The 20,998-nt window shown below is 38.0% G+C and overlaps 1 protein-coding gene across 1 annotated transcript; it reads right to left on the bottom strand.

Annotated features, from left to right (window-relative positions):
• Nucleotides 1–2,243: 2,243 nt before the first annotated feature.
• On the bottom strand, nucleotides 2,244–4,922 carry LOC100351287 (DDB1- and CUL4-associated factor 8). Its single transcript, XM_008272625.4, has one exon. The coding sequence runs from the start codon at nucleotides 4,800–4,802 to the stop codon at nucleotides 2,976–2,978; it is 1,827 nt and encodes a 608-aa protein (XP_008270847.4). The 5' UTR covers nucleotides 4,803–4,922; the 3' UTR covers nucleotides 2,244–2,975.
• Nucleotides 4,923–20,998: the final 16,076 nt, after the last annotated feature.

Below are 20,998 nucleotides of genomic sequence, written 5' to 3'. Positions count from 1 at the left end.
CAGTGAGTCATATATTCACTACTCCAGTACCATACTGATCAGTCCCATCATCCTAAAATTCTACAGAAATTTTTGTTGAGAGGGTGGACTACTGTGAGAAAGCACAAGGAACAAAAAATTTTCTCCCACACATTTGGTTCTATCTGTTGGTGTAAAGGTCAGTTTATTGCCATATTTCCAAAAACAGTTTTTAAAGTTTGACACACACCATTGCCCACCAAGAACTCATAATTGCAGCTATAAGAAAGCATTCATGAATGAATGTAACTATTAGTTATCAGTTACTAGTTTGTTTCTAGGGTAACAAATATCTAAGGCTCAAATCTTGTCTTTGAGAGAGTAACTCACTGAAGAGAGGAGGCACTTCTGTATATGATCTAAGATCGTAATGACTACTTTTCATGGATCTCAGTCCCTCACAGTGTTGGTCATTCCTGTAGGGAAGATAGCCCCTAGAATATCCAGGCCATGCTAGCTTTTTAGCGCAATAATCAAAAGAACCAAGCACCCGGGCTCAGCTATGATTTGAGTTTGATTTCAGAGACAGATCTGAAAGGAACAATATTTGCAGCTAACGTGCAGATCAGTGTGTAGCTGAGATTGGAAGTATTGTCACTATTTCACTGTGTACGGTTTTGGTATTTTCATTTCATTTTAGTTTTTATTTGGCTCTTGTTTTTATTTATTCTCAGAGTCCTATAATTCAATTTAAGGGGTTTGAGTCATTAACATGGTTGCCATTTCTGCTTTCTCAAGAGAGCTGTCAGGGAGTCTAAGGTGAGACTTGGACTAAATAGTTAAAATGGTGATTCTTAAATGTCATGAAAAAATCTGAGATCATGTGCTCTCAGTTTATATTGTTAATTAAGCCTAAATCACCATGCAACAAAACAATGATGTTTTGCACCAGAGTTTGTTGGGTTGAATTATAAATTCTATTTGAGTTCCTACACTGTATTTTTTTAGCTGACTCATTTTGGAAAGTTATTTAATTTCTCTGAACTTAAGCTTCCTCTCTTCTATTTTCATATGGTTAATATGAAGATCAATTGATACACTGCACTTGAATATATTCTTTACAATATAGGTGTCTTTAATTTCCTTAGATGGTTGCTTATTTAACAGGGCTAAAGATAAAGAGAAGTTAAAGTTTGGAAAGAATAGCAGCCATTATATTTTGAATGAAGAGCAGCATAGGGACTTTCTCAATCCCATCCCAGTGAAAACTTCCAAAGAATCCCTAGTGCTCCCCAGAACATGGCTTGAGACTAATGTAACTAAGTTCTTTGTGAACCTGGATTATCATACATACATCTCTGAACTCCCACTATCAAGTGAAGAAGTATTTATTATTTCCTGTCCTCAATAGGGATAGGATAACTAAATCTAAAGATCTAAACCTCTCATTTTACTACTGAGACTCGCATACATTCATCTCTGAACAGTTACCATCCAGCAAATATATATTAAATGCTCCATATAGACATGAGAACTAAATCTGAAAATTTAAACTTCTCATTCTCTGTTGAGACTAAAATTGAGGCAATTTAATATAGTGAAGATCATATAAGTTGATCACAGGATGGCTAAGTTCCAGTCTATTCTGAATTTGTTGCATTGTCCATAGAATGGATACTACTGAAGCTCACTGTTGGACTATGAGAACTCTCCCAAAAACTTTTGTCCTGCCATTTAATCAGTTGTGCTCCATTATAGTTTTCCATTTCTATTCTTTTAGACACCTACTATTAAGGAATGGCTGCCAGAATATGTCTTTAAAAGAACAAAGGAAAGCCATTATCAGGCCATAGGATGTTTCATTACATCCCTTTTTTTCCCATCAAAACTCTGTTATAGTTTATGGGTGTTGGTGGACTCTTCTTCATTCACTTATGAAAATAATATGTAAAAACCCAAATGAATATTATTATTTAACAGTAATTAGACATTGAATATCCAAAACTATATTAAATAAGGATTAAAATCAACTTGTATAAAAATTTTTAACATGTAATAGAGGAAGTTTGAATAATTAATACCAAAACATAGTCAGATAATTTTTAAAAATTAATTTAACTTCTTATAAACTACTGGAGAGAATTCTAAGCTATATATTATATCAAATTATATCAAATATTTATCAATATGTATAAACAATTTTATTGCAACACTAGCTTATTCCTAAAAGTTACTTAAATATATATGTTTTCAAATGTAAGAAATTCTTATATTCCTGGCTGGCATCTTATAGGAGATGGTCATTCCAAGAGGACTACCTGAAAGATAATCCTTTGAGTGTTATCAACTATGAAACTTTAAGAAAATTGAAACTGCAAAGTGACAATGTCATATGATTAAATTTAATTCATAACAGCTTAAATGTACTCAAATTAATTAATATTATTAACCATGTATTCAGGAAATGTGGATAACCCCAAGTTAGTTATTCTAAAGGAATGAATTATCTCACTATGCATTTATCTACCCACCTTTTCTTCACTTTTCCTTATCTGTGAGAGCATGTGCATGTCTCCATACCTGAAACCATGCATGTGTGGAGGGGGCCAAGTGTCAGCATTCAAGGAATAAAACCACAGTTTGAATTTACCTTTCTTCTAAAGAATAAACACATTTCTGAAAACATTTGCCCTTCAGAATAGATAACTAAAGTAATAAACAAACCTAATAAAGCTATTTTTTAACCGGAGTTAAGAAACTTTAGAGGTGAACTATAAGTGCACAAAGGAAAAGAGGTGTAAGAGGTATAAATTTCTTAGACATTCACATAGAGATAATGAGGAAAGAAAGAAGAGTAAAGAAAGAGTAGAGGAGGAATGTGTGGAAGGAAACTAGTAAGACAGAGGAAGGAGATGAGATATTTTTGACATGTTTTGAAAAATAGAAGACATTAGCCAAGCTGAATTTTAAAGTCTTGTCTACTAAGGTAGCATCTAGCTGGAGTGGATATGAGAACTTCAGAATGGTGGGTGCTGTACTTCACCTTGGTTCTCCTCATCTTCAGATGTCTCTGAGGTGCTGGAAGACTCAGTCAAGTCTGCATCTGTGACCTCAAATACAGGACTTCTTGAGCGCTGGTGACCATCTCTCTGTGTCAGGCGATTCACAAGTAACCGAAGCATGTAGCTATCTAATAGGCCACTGTGGTGTAAGCTATCTTCAACTCGTTCCTGCTTGTTCTGCTTGATCACATTCTTCAGCCCAGTAAGCTTAGTGCAAGTTTTAGCTGTGGGTGCCCAGATCTTGGCATCATGATCGAGGCCACTGGTTGCCATCACAGGAAGGTAAGGGTGAGATTCAAGACAGTTTACTATCCCTTCCTTGTCCCCTTCCATGAACTGAATGATCTGACAAGATGATTTGTCCCAGAGGAAAATGTGTCCACAATCACTACCGCTCACCACAAACTCACTCTTGGGGCCATAGAAATTCACACCTTTTACTGTGGCAATATTTCTGTGCCCTTTATATCTCTTAATATATTGAGCGCCATCACTGTGAGAGGGATTGAAGAGGTAAATATCTTCATCATTGTAGCTGGCCAGGAGCTCTGTGGCATCATGGCTATACACAAGGCAGGTGATACTTGTCCTGGAATCATAGTCAATGAGGTGATGAGGACAGAATTTCTTAAGTATTCCATCATTCTGATTCTCATCAATTTTCCTCTGGTCATAAATCCTTACAAACTCATCTTGTCCACCCACTGCAAACTCATAGGTATTAGTGGGATTCATATGGATTGTGTACAGACCCACTTTGTTCTCCCTGTCTTTTGTTACCACCACTTTTGAAGCTGGTTGGTCTTGTCTGAGGTCAATGGTGAAGACAACTGCATCTTCACCTGATGTTAAGAACTTAAAGGGAGAGTCTGGATCCAGAGCCAACTTGTGGGAGGCTCCTCCGTGCTGGGCCACACACTTAGTATTCTGGAGGCTTGGTGCAGTATATAATGTTGCCACCCTCACCTGCCCATCACGAGCACATGTGGCAATGATCGAATCTGAGCAGTTAGGAAGGAACTTAGCCTGAAAGACATTATTTCTGTGACCACTCTCAAACTCCAGGACCGGTTGCTGCTTCATCCAGTCCCACACTATTACTCTCAGATCATCACTGCTACTGGCCAGCCAGGTGCCACGATGGTTAAAGTGCACGGTATTGACACAGCCAAGATGGCCTTCAAGACCATACTGTAGGCATAAACGCTGCACAAAGGCTCTTGCCCCACAGGCCTCATACACAAAGTGGGGACTTGAACCCAGCTGTCGCTGATGAAGAGCAGTAAGGATCTGCCAGGGAGGTCGGGGTAGAGAAGATGTCTCCCAGGACATCAAGTCCTCTAGGGACCCGTCATCATTTGATTGACACTGCTTATGGATAGCCTCACTGCACTGTGCACTTGGGTAAGGAATTTCTTCCTCCTCTTCTTCCTCCTCTTCCTCCGATTCCTCCTTCTGTTTCTCTAAGTGGTGATGGGCAGGACCTTTCATATTGATGATGAAATGCCCGCCCAAGTCCCTCCCGCTGTTAAAACTGGTGTTTTCATTTGAACTTTCTTGGTCTGGGTCGTCACTTTCTGCACTAACACGGCTGGGGACACCATCATCCATATTTCTGCCATCATCTCTGGTCAAACCCAAATTCAGTTCTGGGGCCTCCATTTCAAGATCTAAGGTTGTATCTATCCCCGCCTCCGCTCCAGACCTTGCCTCATGACTGACGATCAGGCTTCCGTGTCTAAAGTCTGGTACGCTGTCTGTGCTGCTTTCTCGGCCAGACATTCTGAACGCCGTTTGCTGTGGCTGGTCTGGATCAGAGAAAAGTGGAACTTTACGAAGCTCAGGAAAGCAGGCGGGCCCACCCTGGAAGGCGATGGGCCGGAATAGAAGAGAATAGGCTAGCGGTAAGGAACAACGCCAACGTAGTAGGCCAAAGGGGGAACAGAAATACCCGGATGAAGCGGTTGACCGTATGGAAGCTGGCGATGCTTCAAACACTCCTTCCCATCTCACCTCGCGGTGTTCAGAGCTCCACCTCCAAGCCCTCTCAATGCCGTGAGAGACTGTACATGCGCTTCTTTTGAAAATTGAAACGCTGCATTTTGGAAAATATTCTTATTGAAGAGTCATCAGTTAAAGTGACTCGTCTTAGACAAAATAGTTTTTATAAGCCTATCAATGCTATGCTTGAAGATAACATGCAGTAGTAAGAAATGAAGATAGAGGCAAGAGCAATTAAAGGCTAGCTAAGGACGCCACGGTGACTTCTTGACATACAATAAATAATTCAAGTAACTTGAGAGAAAACTTAGAGACTATGAAAACTGATACAGGGCTGCCAGATAAAACACATGATGCATATCTAAGTGCATTTCCAAAAAACAATATTTTTTTTAGTATGGGCAATTTCAAATATTATAGTAGACAAACTTTCACTAAAATTGTATTCATTATTTATCTGACATTCAAATTCAACTTGGGGTCCTATGTTTTTATTTGTTAAATATAGCAGGCTCCCTTAGTGAGAAGAGTAACCAAGGCTAAAATCAATCAATTTAAAATGGACACTGAAATGAGTAACAGTTCCACCAGTTTGATACAGAAATGTATCCTTTTTCTTTCTCCACCAGAGATTCTAAATATTTATTTGGAGTCAATTCAATTTAAGATACTTAGAGAACATCAATATAATTTTATTAAAGCATATTATGTTTTATAATAGAACTATAAAAATATTTTATGTATCTCCCAAACATGTGAGAAACTTATTTTGGGCCTTTTAGGAGAAGAAAACAGCTCTGCAGAGACAGCTAATTGGCACTGCTATGTTAACTTCAGAGCTGCTTGGAATGGATTATCTAAAGCGATGTGAATACATTTTAGAACAGCTAAGGCACACTGCAAAGAATTTAGGAGTGGGAAAAACATGATCTCCTTCAGAATAATTGCAAGATGATCACAAAATTGAGTAAATACAAACAGAAGTATAAAAGAAGTATGAATTCTGTAGAAAGAGATCTGGTCTTAAGGCTAGTAGTAATGAGAAGACATGTCAAAGAATATTCATAGAAACTTGTAAAGAATAGCATAGCAACCTGGGAACCATCTGAAAATCCATCAGGAGCAACAGGGGTAAAAAAAATCAGCACATTTTTCTATAATGGAATAATATAGAGAAGTGAGAAGTAAAGAATTAAAATTGAATTCATCAGCATGATGAATCTTAAAAAACAGTGATGAGTGAAAATACAAGTGGCCCAAGGATAGTTAATAACTTTATTTTTATGCAGGTCTATATAGTTTTCATATGTAATAAAATATTTTAAAAGGCAAAGAGATTATTTGGGCTAATAATTGTCTTTTGAGGGAAGAGGAGGTTGCAATCTGGGAGAGAGTGATTCAAAAATTCTTGGAAATATTTATAGCTTACCCTGTGTATAAGTATACTGTTATTCTTTTTGTTATTTATTACCATGCATATATATTCAGATATTCTTTTATGTATGATATACTGCACAAAAGTACTATGGTTTTTTTTAAAGATGTTATGTTCATTAACACAGGCTCTTGCTCAACCATGGAGTACAAAGTCAGGAAATCTAGAGCATCAAACCATGGCATGCCCATATTGGCATTAGGCAGGAGAAGAAGCCTTATTAATAGACTTTGAATATATCCTGCCTATTGAAGAAAGTTTCAAGTGTTAGAGGCTGAATCAGATTATTTTAGCCTCATGCTATTGTACCAATTTTTCTTTGTGTTTGCTCATTAAGCAAACTTTGAATACAGAACTTTTCATCTAAATTTAGCTTTACATTTAATTGATTAATTTGGTTTATTTCCCACACTTTTCATTCATTTATTTACTACATCTTTTTTAAGGTCTTCTATGTGCTACAAATTGTTTTAGGTACTGATACTAAATTGGTGAATAAAAGTGACACTTTTGGAATGACGCTGTGGCACAGTGGGTTAATGCACTGGCCTGAAGCGCCGGCATCCCATATGGGCACCGGTTCAAGTCCTGGCTGCTCAACTTCTGATCCAGCTCTCTGCTATGGCCTGGGAAAGCAGTAGAAGATGGCCCAGTCCGTGGGGCTCTGCACCCAGGTGGTAGACCTGGAAGAAACTGCTGGCTCCTGGCTTCAGTACAGCTTCAGCTGTTGCGGTCAATTGGGGAGTGAACCATTGGGTGGAAGACCTCTCTCTCTCTCTCTCTCTCTCTCTCTCTCTCTCTGCTTCTCCTCTCTCTGTGTAACTCTTTCAAATAAATAAATAAATCTTAAAAATAAGTGAAACTCTTTCCACTCATGGGGTATATAATATATAGTGGAGAAAAGAAATAATGTACACACACACATGCATATATATATATATATATATAGAGAGAGAGAGAGAGAGAGAGAGAGAGATTTTATTTATTTGAAAGGCAGGGTGACAGTGAGGCAGGGAGAGGGAAAGAAAGATCATCCATTAGTTGGATCACTCCCCAAGTGGCTGCAATGGAGCCCAGAATTCTATTTAATTTAGTTTCCCACAAGAATGGCAGGGGCCCAAGTGCTTGAACCATCTTGTGCTGCTTTCCTAAGCACATTAGCAGGGAGCTGGATCTGAAACAGAGCAGCTGGGACTGAACCAGTACTTGGATACAAGATGCTGGTATCGCAGGAGTGGCTTGACCTGCTGTGCCATAATGCTGGTCCTCACTTAAATATATAAACAGACCAGATGAAGCAGTGTTGAATACTATGGACAGAAATAAAGCTGTGTAAGTGGATATAGAATATGGGTTGTTATACTAGATAGTGCACTCAGGGAAAGTCTCTTTTATGGGGTGACATTTAAGTGGAGGGCTGAACGAAAAGAGAAGTGGCCCATCAAATATACAGGTAAGAATGTTTTCTATAGAATGACTTTGTGTGTGAATTCTCTGAAATAGTAGCACAACTTGAGTGTTCATGGAAATTCAAGGATGCACTGTGACTGATATAGAGCAGGTAAGCCTAATGGAGAGTGGCAGGTGAAAGGACTGAAAGAAACCACAAATAAACTAAGCAAAACCTGGATGGCCATCTAAAGGAATTTGAATTTTTATTTTATTCTCAGTGTGCTGGGAAATCTTTGGAAGCTTATAAGTAGGGGATTACATTATGTGATCTACTTATTAAAAGGATGACATTGGCTTCTGTGTGGAGAGTAGCATGAAATGGGAAGCGTGTGAAAGTACTAAATGATAGCACAAATACAAGTGAAAAATTAAAGCAGTTTAAACAAGGAATGAAAATGGTTTAGGTGGTGAAAATTGGTTGATTGCAATGTATTTTCTAAATGGAAATGTTAGCATCTGCTTGTGAGTTGAATTTGTGAAGTGAGTTAGTGAGGTTACTAGCATAAAACACACCGATTGTGTAATTTGAAGCAGTTCAACAAGTGAAATTTTTGCAAAGCTGAGAGCAAGCTGTTGGGAAATCACAAGGGGAAGATTGAGACTTAAGAATTGTTATGAGCAGGAAAGTATAACACCCTGAAGCCTAAATGTATAGAGGAGAGGAGAGTAGTTATGAAAAACCTGACACATAAAGGGCATTGTGGAGAGATGAGCAGACATTAGGCATACTTCTGTGAATCCACTGGGACAAAATAAGGGAAATAAATGATTTAGATTCGTTCTACTACCTCTGCTCTCCTGTTGGTGCTTCCCGCTGAGTCATGTAAAATAGGGAGGAGAGGGAATCTGGATGGGCAATAGTAAGCTACCAACCTCGGAGAGACAAATAGGAATCAATGGTAACTCCTAAATGTTTTCCAGGAACCATGGGGAATAGTGGTGTCATTTACTACAAGGAAGGCTAACGATGGGAATGTTTCATTTTTATCACTTGTAAAAATTTTCATGAAACACTGAGAAAATGAAAGCATTGAATTGGCAATTGGATATGCATGCCTAGGAGTTTTCATGAAAGATTATAAATATAAATTTGGAAGTTACTGGAAACTGGACATCAAGGGGTGAACACAAAGTGAGAAGAGCAAAAATCTGAGGGATGGCTACTGAAAAGCTCCTAAATTAATTTTAAGAAGAAAAGAAGAAAAAAAAAATAATAAAGGGTCTGGCGTTGCGGCACAGCAGGTTAAAGCCCTGGCCTGAAGCGCAGACATCCCATATGGGTGCCGGTTCGAGTCCCGGCTGCTCCTCTTCCGATCCAGCTCTCTGCTATGGCCTGGGAAAGCAGTAGAAGATGGCCCAAGTCCTTGGGCCCCTGCACCCACGTGGGAGACCCAGAAGAAGCTCCTGGCTCCTGGCTTTGGATCGGCGCCGCTCCGGCCATTGCAGCCAATTGGGGAGTGAACCAGCAGATGGAAGACCTCTCTCTCTGTCTCTACATCTCTCTGTAACTCTGTCTTTCAAACAAATAAAATAAATCTCAAAAAAAAAAGAAGAGAAGAAGAGAGGTGCAATAAAAGTGTCTAGTCATGCAGGAGCAAAAGTGAAAATATAAAGGAAGGAGTAATCAGGTGTATCAAATATTGCTGAGAGGTTAAGCTTGCCTGGGAACTGACCATTGTTATATATCCTGAACTGTGAGTCAGTCATTCCCTTGCCTTTTAAAGTAGTTTTCTTTCATATGAAACAGGCTAAGGAGTGACTCCTTGGAACTTTTTTATAGCACTTATGAAAACAAATGCCCAGCCAGTAAAGTTTCAGGAGAGAAAAGTGAACACAATGAGTAGAGAAAACCTTATGAGGAATTTTGCTGCAAAGAGGAGGAAAGAATCAGAGTAACATCGCGAGAAATGGGGTTCAGTGATTTTTTTTAAAACTTCAAGGCTATCACAAGATGTTACATGCTAATGACAATGATTCATTAGTGAAAAGGCAAACCATAATGAAGGGCAGGGAAAGTATCAGGAGGATAAGTCTTAAGTGGGGGAGAGGGAATAATATACAACACAAAGGTGCAGGACTTGTAACAAGAGGGGAGGCAGATATTTGTCTTAGAGGCAGGTAGGCTGTTAGATCTGGTGTGGAAGAAAGTGTATATTCTCTTCTAATTGCTTCTATTTCTGAGTCAATAAAAAAAGTCAAAGAAATGATCTGTGAATGAGGAGGATAATGCTTTACTGGAATTTTGAGGCAGAAGAAGGTTTGTAAAAACCAAGTCAGAGAACAAGAGAGTGAGTCCATTAGAGAAATGATATATGGTACCCAGAAGTAGAAAGGTTCCACCTGTGCTTTCATGTCATAAAAATAAAGTAAAACAGAACTCTTATTTTTTTCTAACCTTTTCAGATGTTTGAGTGCAAGAATAGAGTAAGCAACTATTTGGATTCAAGTAAATTCCAAATTATTTTCCTGCTTAAGGATGACACAGTTTGGGGACAAAGGAGCTTAGATTCCACACAAGGTAATTATGGTAACAAACCATGGAATGCAGCTATATTGTAGAGGGAGTTAGGAACATGAAGGGGAAGATGGACAGAGCAAATATGATAGGGGCTACAGACTGGAGGTCCCAGAAGAGTCAAAGTTTGTTGTGATTAGCAAATGTGTTCAACAAGAGAGGAACTAGATCTCACTTTTCTTATGATCTCTAAATATACTTTAAATTCAAGAGAACAGGATGATCCAGAACACCGTCATCTGTGCTCAAGCTATAAAGCAAAAGCAATTTGACAAAACCATTATAGTAGTTCACTCAAAAATATGGATGACTGATAAGCCTAATTTTCCCAGAAGCTATTTCCTTATTCTAAGGGGAAACATCTTTTTCTGGGGGAAACATGGTTTTACAAGAAACCTTCCCGTCCAATGTAAACATCACAGGACATTCCCATCACTACCCGTGGAGAGTAGAACATGACAATCTGATACTAAAAATGTCAAAGAAAAAAAATTGTTCCCTGGGGCCCGTGTTGCGGCATAGCAGGTAAAGCCACCTCCTGCAACACTGGCATCCCATTTGGGCACTGGTTCATATCCTGGCTGCTGCATTTCCCATCTAGTTCCCAGATAATGGCTTGGGAAAAGCAGTGGAGGATGGTCCAAGCGTGTGGGACCCTGCTACCAATGTGGGGCACCCAGATGAAGTTCCTGGCTCCTGGCTTTGCTTTGGCCAAGCCCTGGCCATTGCAGCCATCTGGGGAGTGACACAGTGGATGGAAGATCTCTCTCTCTTTCTCCATCTCTCACCCTCTCTCTGTAAATCTGACTATCAAATAAAGAAATCTTTCAAATAAATGAATAAATAAATAAATCTTTTTAAATAAATAAATAAATCTTTAAAAAATGGTTTCCTTATCTGATTGCCACAGTGTGTTTAGAGATTCAAAATACAGTCATTTCTAAAATGCTGTATTACCTCTTTCATGGAATGGGTTTGTCTTATTTTCTATGCTCATGGGAATAACACCCCAGCAAGGAAGCTAGATTTGTAAATCGGTAATTATCATGAAGTGAAATTCATATCAAGATCTGCAGAACATTTTCTGTGATGATTTCATAAGATATTGGCAAAATTTGCATTTAAATATGAGTCCTAGATTTCAGAAACATCTATTCAAATTTCCAGGAAGCTTAGTTACTTCATTCCATCATTTAGAATCAAAAGAGAGAGAGGGAAAATTTTTTTCTGTGTTGTGGAATAATTTCCTTTATAAACAATTAAAAGAGCAGAATGTATGCTAATTGAATTATCAGCAGAGGGCTCTGTGAAAGCAGGGTGACAGGAGATCCTGTTTTAGGGTAGGCATAGTGTTCAGCTCGGCTTCCAGGAAAGACATTTGAGCATAATGTTGAAGGACGAAAAAAGGAGCAGCACACAGCCACCACCTAATGTGAATTTTTCTCCTGGGCCCTTTGCTATGCATGCCCACGCTCCTCTGGCTCATCCTCATTCTGCTTCAGTACCTCTTCTGTGTGGGATCCAGTAAGGCAGGAAGCAGGTGGAGGTTAACACATGGTCTGTGACAGGAAGGAAGAGAGAGCATGACATATTCTAGAAAATGGAAAGTCTTGGTGTAGTTGGAGCACAGAGTGAGTGTAAGCAGCAGTGTGCAACAAAGCAGTGTCTTAACCTGATGTGTTTTACTGTAGCAGTTCTTAAACTTATTGTCTCAGGTCCCCTTTACACTCTTAAAACTTATTGACAACCTCAAAGGACTGTGTTTATATGAATGTCTATTGATATTTGCCATGCTAGAAATTAAAGCTGAGAGATATTTAGATGTTTATTAGTTTATTTAAAGCAATAGTTAATTCATTGCATGTTAACATAAATAATATATTTTATGAAAGGTAATTCCTTTTTGCCAAACAAAACAAATTTAATGAGGAGATTGGCATTTTACAATTTCACATATTTTTTATTGTCTGGTTTAATAGACGACATCTGGATTCTCATATCTGCTCCTTCATGCAATCTGTTGCATTATCACACATTGTGCAGTGTCTGGAAAATTCAGCTGTACACTTGTGAAAGAATGAGACTGAAATAAGCAAATAACATTTTCGGATTATCATGAGAATAATTTTGACCCTGCCACTAAAAGATCTCAGAGACCCTTCCTTAAGTTCCCCAAGCACACTTTCTGAAATGATGTTTTCTTTTTTAAAATTAATTTATATAAATTAACTGATTTCATATGTCATACAAGAATTTTTAAGCACATAGTGATATTTCTCATCCTCCCTTCCTCCTCCTTTTCTTTTTCTTTCTTCCTTTTTTAATTAATATTTTGTGATAGCATGATTTCAATATACATTATAATCACAAGTTTAATTGTCCACTAAATAAATAATTCAACAAGTAGAAAGCAAAAAGACCACTATTCCATGGGAGTGTAGACAAGGGCTAAAAACAATAATCAAATCTTGAGATGTCAATTTCCCTCATACATATAACTTTTTTGTACTCTATACCACAAATCAGATAAAATATATATTTTGGGGTCTAACTTACTTCACTAAGCATACTGGTCTTCAGTTTTATCCATTTTATTGCAAAAGATAGGATTTCATTCTTTTTATGGCTGAATAGTACCCCATTTTATATATATAATTATATATTAAATATATATTATATAAATATATATTATATATTTATATTATATATATATATATATATATATATATATATATATAAACCACATTTTCTTTATCCAGTCATCAGTTGATAGACATCTGGGATTGAGGGAGTACAGATAACTCGTGTGCAGATTTAATTTGCTTTGCATAAATTCCCAGGCTTGAGATGGCTAGGTCATATGGTAGATTGATTTTCAGATTTTTGAAGAATCTCCATACTGTCTTCCATAATGGCTGTAGTAATTTACATTTCCACCAACAGTGCATTAGGGTACCTTTTTCTCCACATCCTTACTGGCATTTGTTAGAATTGATTTTGAGATGCTAGCCATTCTAACTTGGGTTACGTGGAGCTTCACTGTGGTTTTTATTTGCATTTCCCTGATGGTTAGTGATCCTTAGCATTTTTCATGTGTTTATTGGCCATTTGTATTTCATCCTTTGAAAAAACACCTGTTCATGTCCTTTGTCCATTTCTTAATTGGATTGTTTGTTTTGTTGCTATTGAGTTTCTTGAGTTACTTATATAATTTGGATATTAATCCTTTATCAGATGTATAGTTTGTAAATATTTTCTCTCATTCTGTAGGTTGCCTCTTCACTTTGTCAAGTGTTCCTTTTCTGTGCAGAAGCTTCTTAGCTTGATGCAATCCCAGTTGTCTATTTTTGCTTCTATTGCCTGTGCTTCTGAGGTTTTATCCAAGAAGCTTTTCCTGTGCCAGTGTCTTTTTAAAAATATTTATTTATTTATTTATTTGCAAGTCAAAGTTACACAGAGAGAGGAAGAGACAGAGAGAGCAAGAGTGAGGGAGAGAGAGCTTCCATCTACTGGTTCACTCCCTAAATGGCTGCAACAGCCAGGGCTGGGCCAAGTCAAAGCCAGAAGCTTCATCTGGGTCTCCACATGGATGCAGCAATTTGGATGTGTAGTGCTTGGGCCACCTTCTGCTGCTTTCTCAGGCATATCATCAGGGATCTAGATCAGAAGTGAAGCAGTTAGGACTAGAACTGGTGCCTGTATGGGAAGCCTTGCTTCACATGGCAGCTTAAACTGCTGTGCTACAGTGCGCCCTTTATACCAGTGACTCAGTGTTTCCCCTGCTTTCCTCTAGTAATTTGATGATTTCAGGGCTTAGGCTTATATCATTAATCCATTGTGAGTTGACTTTTGCATGGAGTGTAAAGTAGGGATCATATTTATACTTATGCATGTAGAGATACAATTTTCCAAACATCATTTAACAGATATCAGTTGTTCCAATTCATGAACATGAAAGATTTTTCCATTCCTTTTGCTTCTTCTTCTATTTCTTTCCTTAATGTTTTACAATTTTCATTATACAGATCTTTAGTTTCCTTGGTTAAATTTATCCCAAGGTATTTAATTTTTTTTGTAGCTTTGTGAATGGGACTGATCTTACAAGTTCTTTCTGAACCAATAATTCATTGTTTGTGTATACAAATGCTATAGATTCTTGTGTGTTGATTTTATATCCTGCAAATTTGCCAAACTCTGTTATGAGTTCTAATAGTCTCTTAATGGAGTCTTTTGGCTCCCCTATGTATGATTCCCAGGATAAGGCAAATAGAGGCTATTGTGGCCTAAGTGCCTCTTGTTGGATTTTGTCTGAGGGAGAAATCTTTGGTCCCCACTGACTTCAAGTCCAGACTGAATAGTGGCAGGAGCAGGTTTCCCATGAATCACCATGAAGGAAGGGCAAGTTACTCCCTTCCTTTCTCACCTACAGAAGTACCAGACTCCAGCTTGCCAAGGCAGAGCACTGACCAGCCTCTGTTGGGCAGGTGACTGGCTCCAGGGATGGTGCAGCTCTCTCCATGGACAGGGAGGCTGTCCATGTTTGGCAAAGTTGCAGGGATCATGCCATTTACAAACAGAGATAATTTGCCTTCTTCCCTCCCAGCAGCATTTCTTACTATTTTCATGTGTGGATTTCTTTAACTCATGCAATTGCTTCTCTGTATTTTTGAGTACTCTTACATTCATTCTTCTAATTTTTTTCCAGGCCTTTCATCAACCTTGTCTCACAGTCTAATACTGAAGTATTATTGTGTTCCTTTTAGGGGGGTCATATTGTTTTCCTTGTTCATGTTTCTTCTGTTTTTACATTTATTTTTACACATCTGGGGAAACACTTGTTGGTATCTCCTCTGAAGTCTTTGTTCTTGGAAATGTACCTTTATTGCTTACTGGAGTGGCTGTACCTTTACCAGATATACAATTTGTGTGCTGGGTCTGGCCAGGAAGCTCTGGCCAGTGTTTATGGATGGAGTAAGAGTCCACTGTGACACCCGAGTTGGGGGTTTTAGATCTCCTCTATCTTCAGTAGAGGGGAAGGGATGAATTTCTAGAATCAGAACAAGTGATTGCCAAAGTCCCAGTCACATCCCACACCCTTCTCAGTTTGCTGGCCTAACACACAGTAACAGGATTTTCACAGCCACAGGGTACAAGGAGATCCACTTTATGCCCAGTGAGCCTCCCTGTCCATGGAGAGAGCTGCACCATCTCTGGAGCCAGTCACCTGCCCAACAGAGGTTGGTCAGTGCTCTGCCTTGGCAAGCTGGAGTCTGGTACTTCTGTAGGTGAGAAAGGAAGGGAGTAACTTGCCCTTCCTTCATGGTGATTCATGGGAAACCTGCTCCTGCCACTATTCAGTCTGGACTTGAAGTCAGTGGGGACCAAAGATTTCTCCCTCAGACAAAATCCAACAAGAGGCACTTAGGCCATAACAGCCTCTATTTGCCTTATCCTGGGAAGACAACACATTCTCCCTGCCAGACACTGAGTGCCTTGGTCAGGGGACAGGAGGAAAGTAATGTACCCTCCCTTAACTGAGGTAAGTGGGCAACCTGCCCCCTGCCTGTTCTTCAGGCCAGACTCAATATCATTGGGACCCTGGAGTTCTCCCTCAGACAAGATTGCCCGTGTCATACAGGCTGCTGCAGGCTTCTCTCATCTCACTCTGGGAAGATTGTGTCTCCACCAGCCCACCAGATCTAGGAATCACTGGTGGCATCCTCCCAGCTGTTGAGTGTACAGTCTTTGCTGTTCCCTGGAGTCCCTCTCCCTTCCGTAGACTTTCCACTGAAAACTTCTCTCCAACTGCCCCCTGGAAGGTCATTCCTCCCCTGTTCTTCCGGTATCTTCCCATGGTCAAAATCAGTGTACCTTTTCCTTATCCAATCATCTTGGATCCTCTTTGTTGCTTTCTTAAAAAGGCATAGAGGGAAGATGAATTTTAACTAGTTGATGATATGTAGATACTTAAATAACTTAGACAAGAGATTACCTGATTCAATTTACCTTGTATAATTATTGCATACTGGGTGGGAAATAAGTTGGAGAAAGTAAAGGCTAGATAATTGGAAGCTAATTAAATTTCAACTTTTTTTCAAAATACATAAGGAATGATTGTTTTACACACATATACATAAAGCTGGCGATACATGTTTATGTGTCTAGCACCCTCTACTCAAGACTAAGTTACTTGAAAGTAGGTACTGCTTTTGATTCATCTTCATAACTACAACTTATGGTATACAGAGTAGGCACCAAGTAAAGATTTGCTGAAAATGAATGAAAGCCAAATAAGTTGCCATCAGAATAGTGCAGGTAAATGATGATATAGTCATAAATGTAATGGCAGTGACAACACAAAGAAGTAATTTCATTCAGTAAATTCAAGAAATACACTGAATTCACTGTTGAGTTACTAGAAATGACATGGACCTACTTAATGAATAAGGACTATGAATGAAAGAGAAGTAACAATGCCATGTTGGCTATTCACCTACCATGTGTAACCCTGATCCAGAGAATATTGAAAGAACAGAATGGGGTAGAGTTTGAAGATGTGATTTCTGGTTTCATTTTGAATGTAATGAGTTTGATATGCTTGTGGTACCTGAGCCTTTCCTTGCACCTTAGGCTGTTTTAAAGTTACATATGTGTCTTATCTAATTAAGCAAATATCATAATATACTCACATTTATTTTTAATTTTTAACATTTTAATATTTTAAAAATTTAATCAGAATTCTTGAAATTTTCCTTGCCTAAATATCTAGTTCTACTGGCAGGTGCTGATTTGCTGCCAACCAAGTGGGATTAATTTGGCTGCTGTGCAGTGGATGCTATTTTGTCTTCACATTCACTGTAATGTACTGCTAGCTTACAATCAGAATGTAGAAAGCTAACTTACCGGTACAACTGTGAGAAGGAATCTGCTGACCTGGCTCTTAATTTGCATCTGTGGTTGAAAATAGGAGGCACGGTATGTGACATACCATTCACAGAAACTGACCAAATCTCTTGTCACCATCCTCCTTTGCAAACCCCAATTAGAGTTGATGGCACATTTAGGAGTGTGAATATCAGCAATCATGAATGCTAGCAACTCACAATTCATTAAATATACATCAGGTGATTAAAAATAAAGTATTACTCAAAGAGTATGTTGCAGAGAACTTAAAGGGAGTTCAAAAGGTAACAAAACAATCTGGTTTCATATTTTCAAGAGAGTGGCCCCAACAGAGAGGAAAGAACACTTTAAACATTAAAGGGATTTAGTTCTCATGTCATTTATTGCTGCTTGTCTTTCCATCCTGCCAGAGTTGCCATTTCATCTAGTACTTCTTTGTTTAAAACAGTCCTGTCTTTACACTTTGTTTCCAGTGTACTCAGCAAGCCTAATTGTTGCCCTGTCCCAGGAGAATGTGAATCATTTTAAATTTAGAAAGAGAAACATCTGCATAGATAGAAAATAGCAGCCATTTCGTTATAATTACTGTTTGTCTTTCTTTTAATTATGCCAAAAATGTATCAATATCTCTAAAGAATGAATGACTACCACCTGTCAAAAAATCTGAAGGCAGCCCCCAAACTCTAATTATTTTTATCATTTCCTATAAAAAAGTGTTTGTGAAAGTTTGATTTCTTGATATATACAACTCTTTGCAATTGGTTCCATTATTTAGTCAGTACAGAAATTGTACCATTCCAGAAAAATAAAAATATAGTTTTGAAAACTATATTGTATTTACTTTTCATTAGTGGCTGTGCATTTAATAAAGCACCTATTGAACAGAGAAAAAGATATTCAGGCAACTCATTAAGATGTAATTTTGTTATTTAAATGAATAACAGAAGGCTATTTCTAAGGGTATGCAAAATGGATATTTAGGATAATGTGTGAAATAAAGTTGTAAATCTAAAACACAAAAAATTTGATATAATCCAGTGGAATTTTTTCCCTTTTCAATAAAAAATTAGGTACATGAGGTTTAAAAGTTATCAAAGGTATGTTTTATTAAACATATGTTATTGGAAATGGTATAATAATTTCTTTCTCTTCTCATGTACATGCAGAAGAGAATAATTCTTCCTTTATTCCTAACATGGCCTTTCATACTTTGAAGTGTGACAATTCACATTCTATTAGTGGGCAGTCATAGCTCACATGTGACATATTATCTTGTTCTCTTGCCCTCTTGCACTCTGTATGTTCAGGCAGAATGGGCACAATTGCTCTTCTTGTTAACATGAAGCAAGCATGTTGGGACAGTGCCTAGTATATGCCTTCAGTAGTGATGGTCATCCTTCTTCCTGGTTTTCCTTCTCACCACTGAATGTGTGTTATTTGGACCTTGCATCTTGTTTGTGCATCCAGTGCTCTGCAAGTCTCATCATCTCTCTGTTTACGTGCTTTTCTTTCTTTTGACTTTCTCTCCCCTGTCCCTTTCTACAGCTCAGACACTTTCCATGAATATTCACTTCCAAGGTTTAGATTTGGCTTCGCTTAGGAGATTATCACTCAGCCTCCAACTTTAAATGTTTTCCACTTCAGATTGTACTGGACCATGTTGCTTTGACGGAGTCACATAGTGTTTTAAAAATTAATGAATCCACTTGATGGGAAAAGAGGTGAGTGGCTAGATTTGGTTGCTTAGAATTAGTTTTCAAAAATTGTAAATGAGAGGACTGGAATACGTGATATCCAAAGTGCTTGAGTCATCACCTGCTACCTCCCAGAGTGCCTATTAACAGGAAGTTGGAATCAGAAACAAACCTGGGATTGGAATCCAGGTACTCCAGTATAGGCTCTGAGCATCTCAAATGTCATCTTAACCAATGTGCCAAATGCTTGTCCTATATTTTCATTCCATTTAGTTCTAACATTCACATGCCAAGAACTCATTCAAATAGCATGCATTCATTACCAAGTGAGCTATTCAGTTATAATTAAAGAAATTCAGAGGAAGGAGGGGTCTCAAAGTTTTAGGCAGCTAGGGAAACAAAATGCAAGAGTTGAAAGAAATTTCATTCAATTTGTATATTGCTTTGGCTATGGACATTTTAACAATATTAGTGCTCCACTCTACTAACTTTCCATTTGTTCAAGTCTTTTTTTGTCTTTTTTAAAAACTTTTATTTAATAAATATAAATTTCCAAAGTACAGTTTATGGATTACAATGGCTTTTTCCATCCCATAACTTCCCTCTCACGCACAACCCTCCCATCTCCCACTCCCTCTCCCATTCCATTCACATCAAGATTCATTTTCAATTATCATTATCATTATCATTTTCATTATCAATTATCATTAAGTGATCTCTGTTAAATAAAAGAGTGGGATTAAGAGAGGGAGGAGATGTACAATTTGGGACATGCTCAATCTGACTTGCTCCAAACAGTAGAGTTAGAAATGCACCAGGATTTCCAATTCAATCCCATCAAGGTGGCATGTACCAATGCCATCTCACTAGTCCCAGTGATCAATTTCAGTTCACAATTGATCATAATGATAGGTCTAAGAGTCAAAGAGATCACATAAACAAGACTAGTGTCTGCTAATACTATCTGATAGAATTAAGAAGGAGAGAACAATCCAACATGGGAAGTGAGATACACAGCAGACTCATAGAATGGCAGATGTCCTAAACAGAACTCTGGCCTCAGAATCAGCCCTAAAGGCATTCCGATCTGGCTGGATGATCTTTCTGATGTGTTGTTGCATTCTATTGGCCAGAATTTTATTGAGGATTCTTGCATCTGTGTTCATCAGGGATATTGATTTGTAATTTTCTTTCAATGCTGCATCTTTTTCTGGCTTAGGGATTAAGGTGATGCTGGCTTCATAGAAAGATTTGGGAGGATTCCCTCTCTTTCGATTGTTCTGAATAGTTTGAGAAGAATTGGAATTAGTTCTTTAAATGTCTGGTAGAATTCAGCAGTGAATCCATCTGGTCCTGGGCTTTTCTTTGTTGGGAGGGCATTTATTACTGATTCAATTTCTGTCTCAGTTATGGGTCTGTTTAGGTTTTCTGTGTCTTCATGGTTCAATTTAGGTAGGTTGCATGTGTCCAGGAATCTACCCATTTCTGATAGATTTCCCTGTTTGCTGGCATACAACTCTTTGTAGTAATTTATGATGACTCTTTTTATTTCTGTGGTGTCTGTTGTTACGTTTCCTTTTTCATCTCTGATTTTATTGATTTGGGTCTTTTCTTTTTTTAGTTAATTGGGCGAATGAGGTGTCAATTTTGTTTATTTTTTCATAAAACCAGCTCCTCGTTTGGCTGATTTTTTGTAATGTTTTTTTTGGATTCAATCCTGTTGATTTCTTCTCTGATTTTTAATTATTTCTCTTCTCCTACTAGATTTGGGTCTGGTTTGCTGCAGTTTTTCTAGGTCCTTGAGATGCATCAAAAGCTCATTTATTTGGTGCCTTTCCAATTTCTTGATGTAGGCACCTATTGCTATAAACTTTCCTCTTAACACTGTTTTTGCTGTAGCCCATAAGTTTTGATATGTTGTGCTGTTATCCTCATTTACTTCCAGAAAGTTTTTGATTTCTCTTTTGATTTCTTCTAT

The sequence above is a fragment of the Oryctolagus cuniculus genome, chromosome X (genome assembly GCF_051225735.1).
Source record: "Oryctolagus cuniculus isolate XC-2025 breed Fujian yellow rabbit chromosome X, ASM5122573v1, whole genome shotgun sequence".
Taxonomy (NCBI): domain Eukaryota; kingdom Metazoa; phylum Chordata; class Mammalia; order Lagomorpha; family Leporidae; genus Oryctolagus; species Oryctolagus cuniculus.
This window is presented reverse-complemented; position numbering and strand designations above follow the sequence as displayed.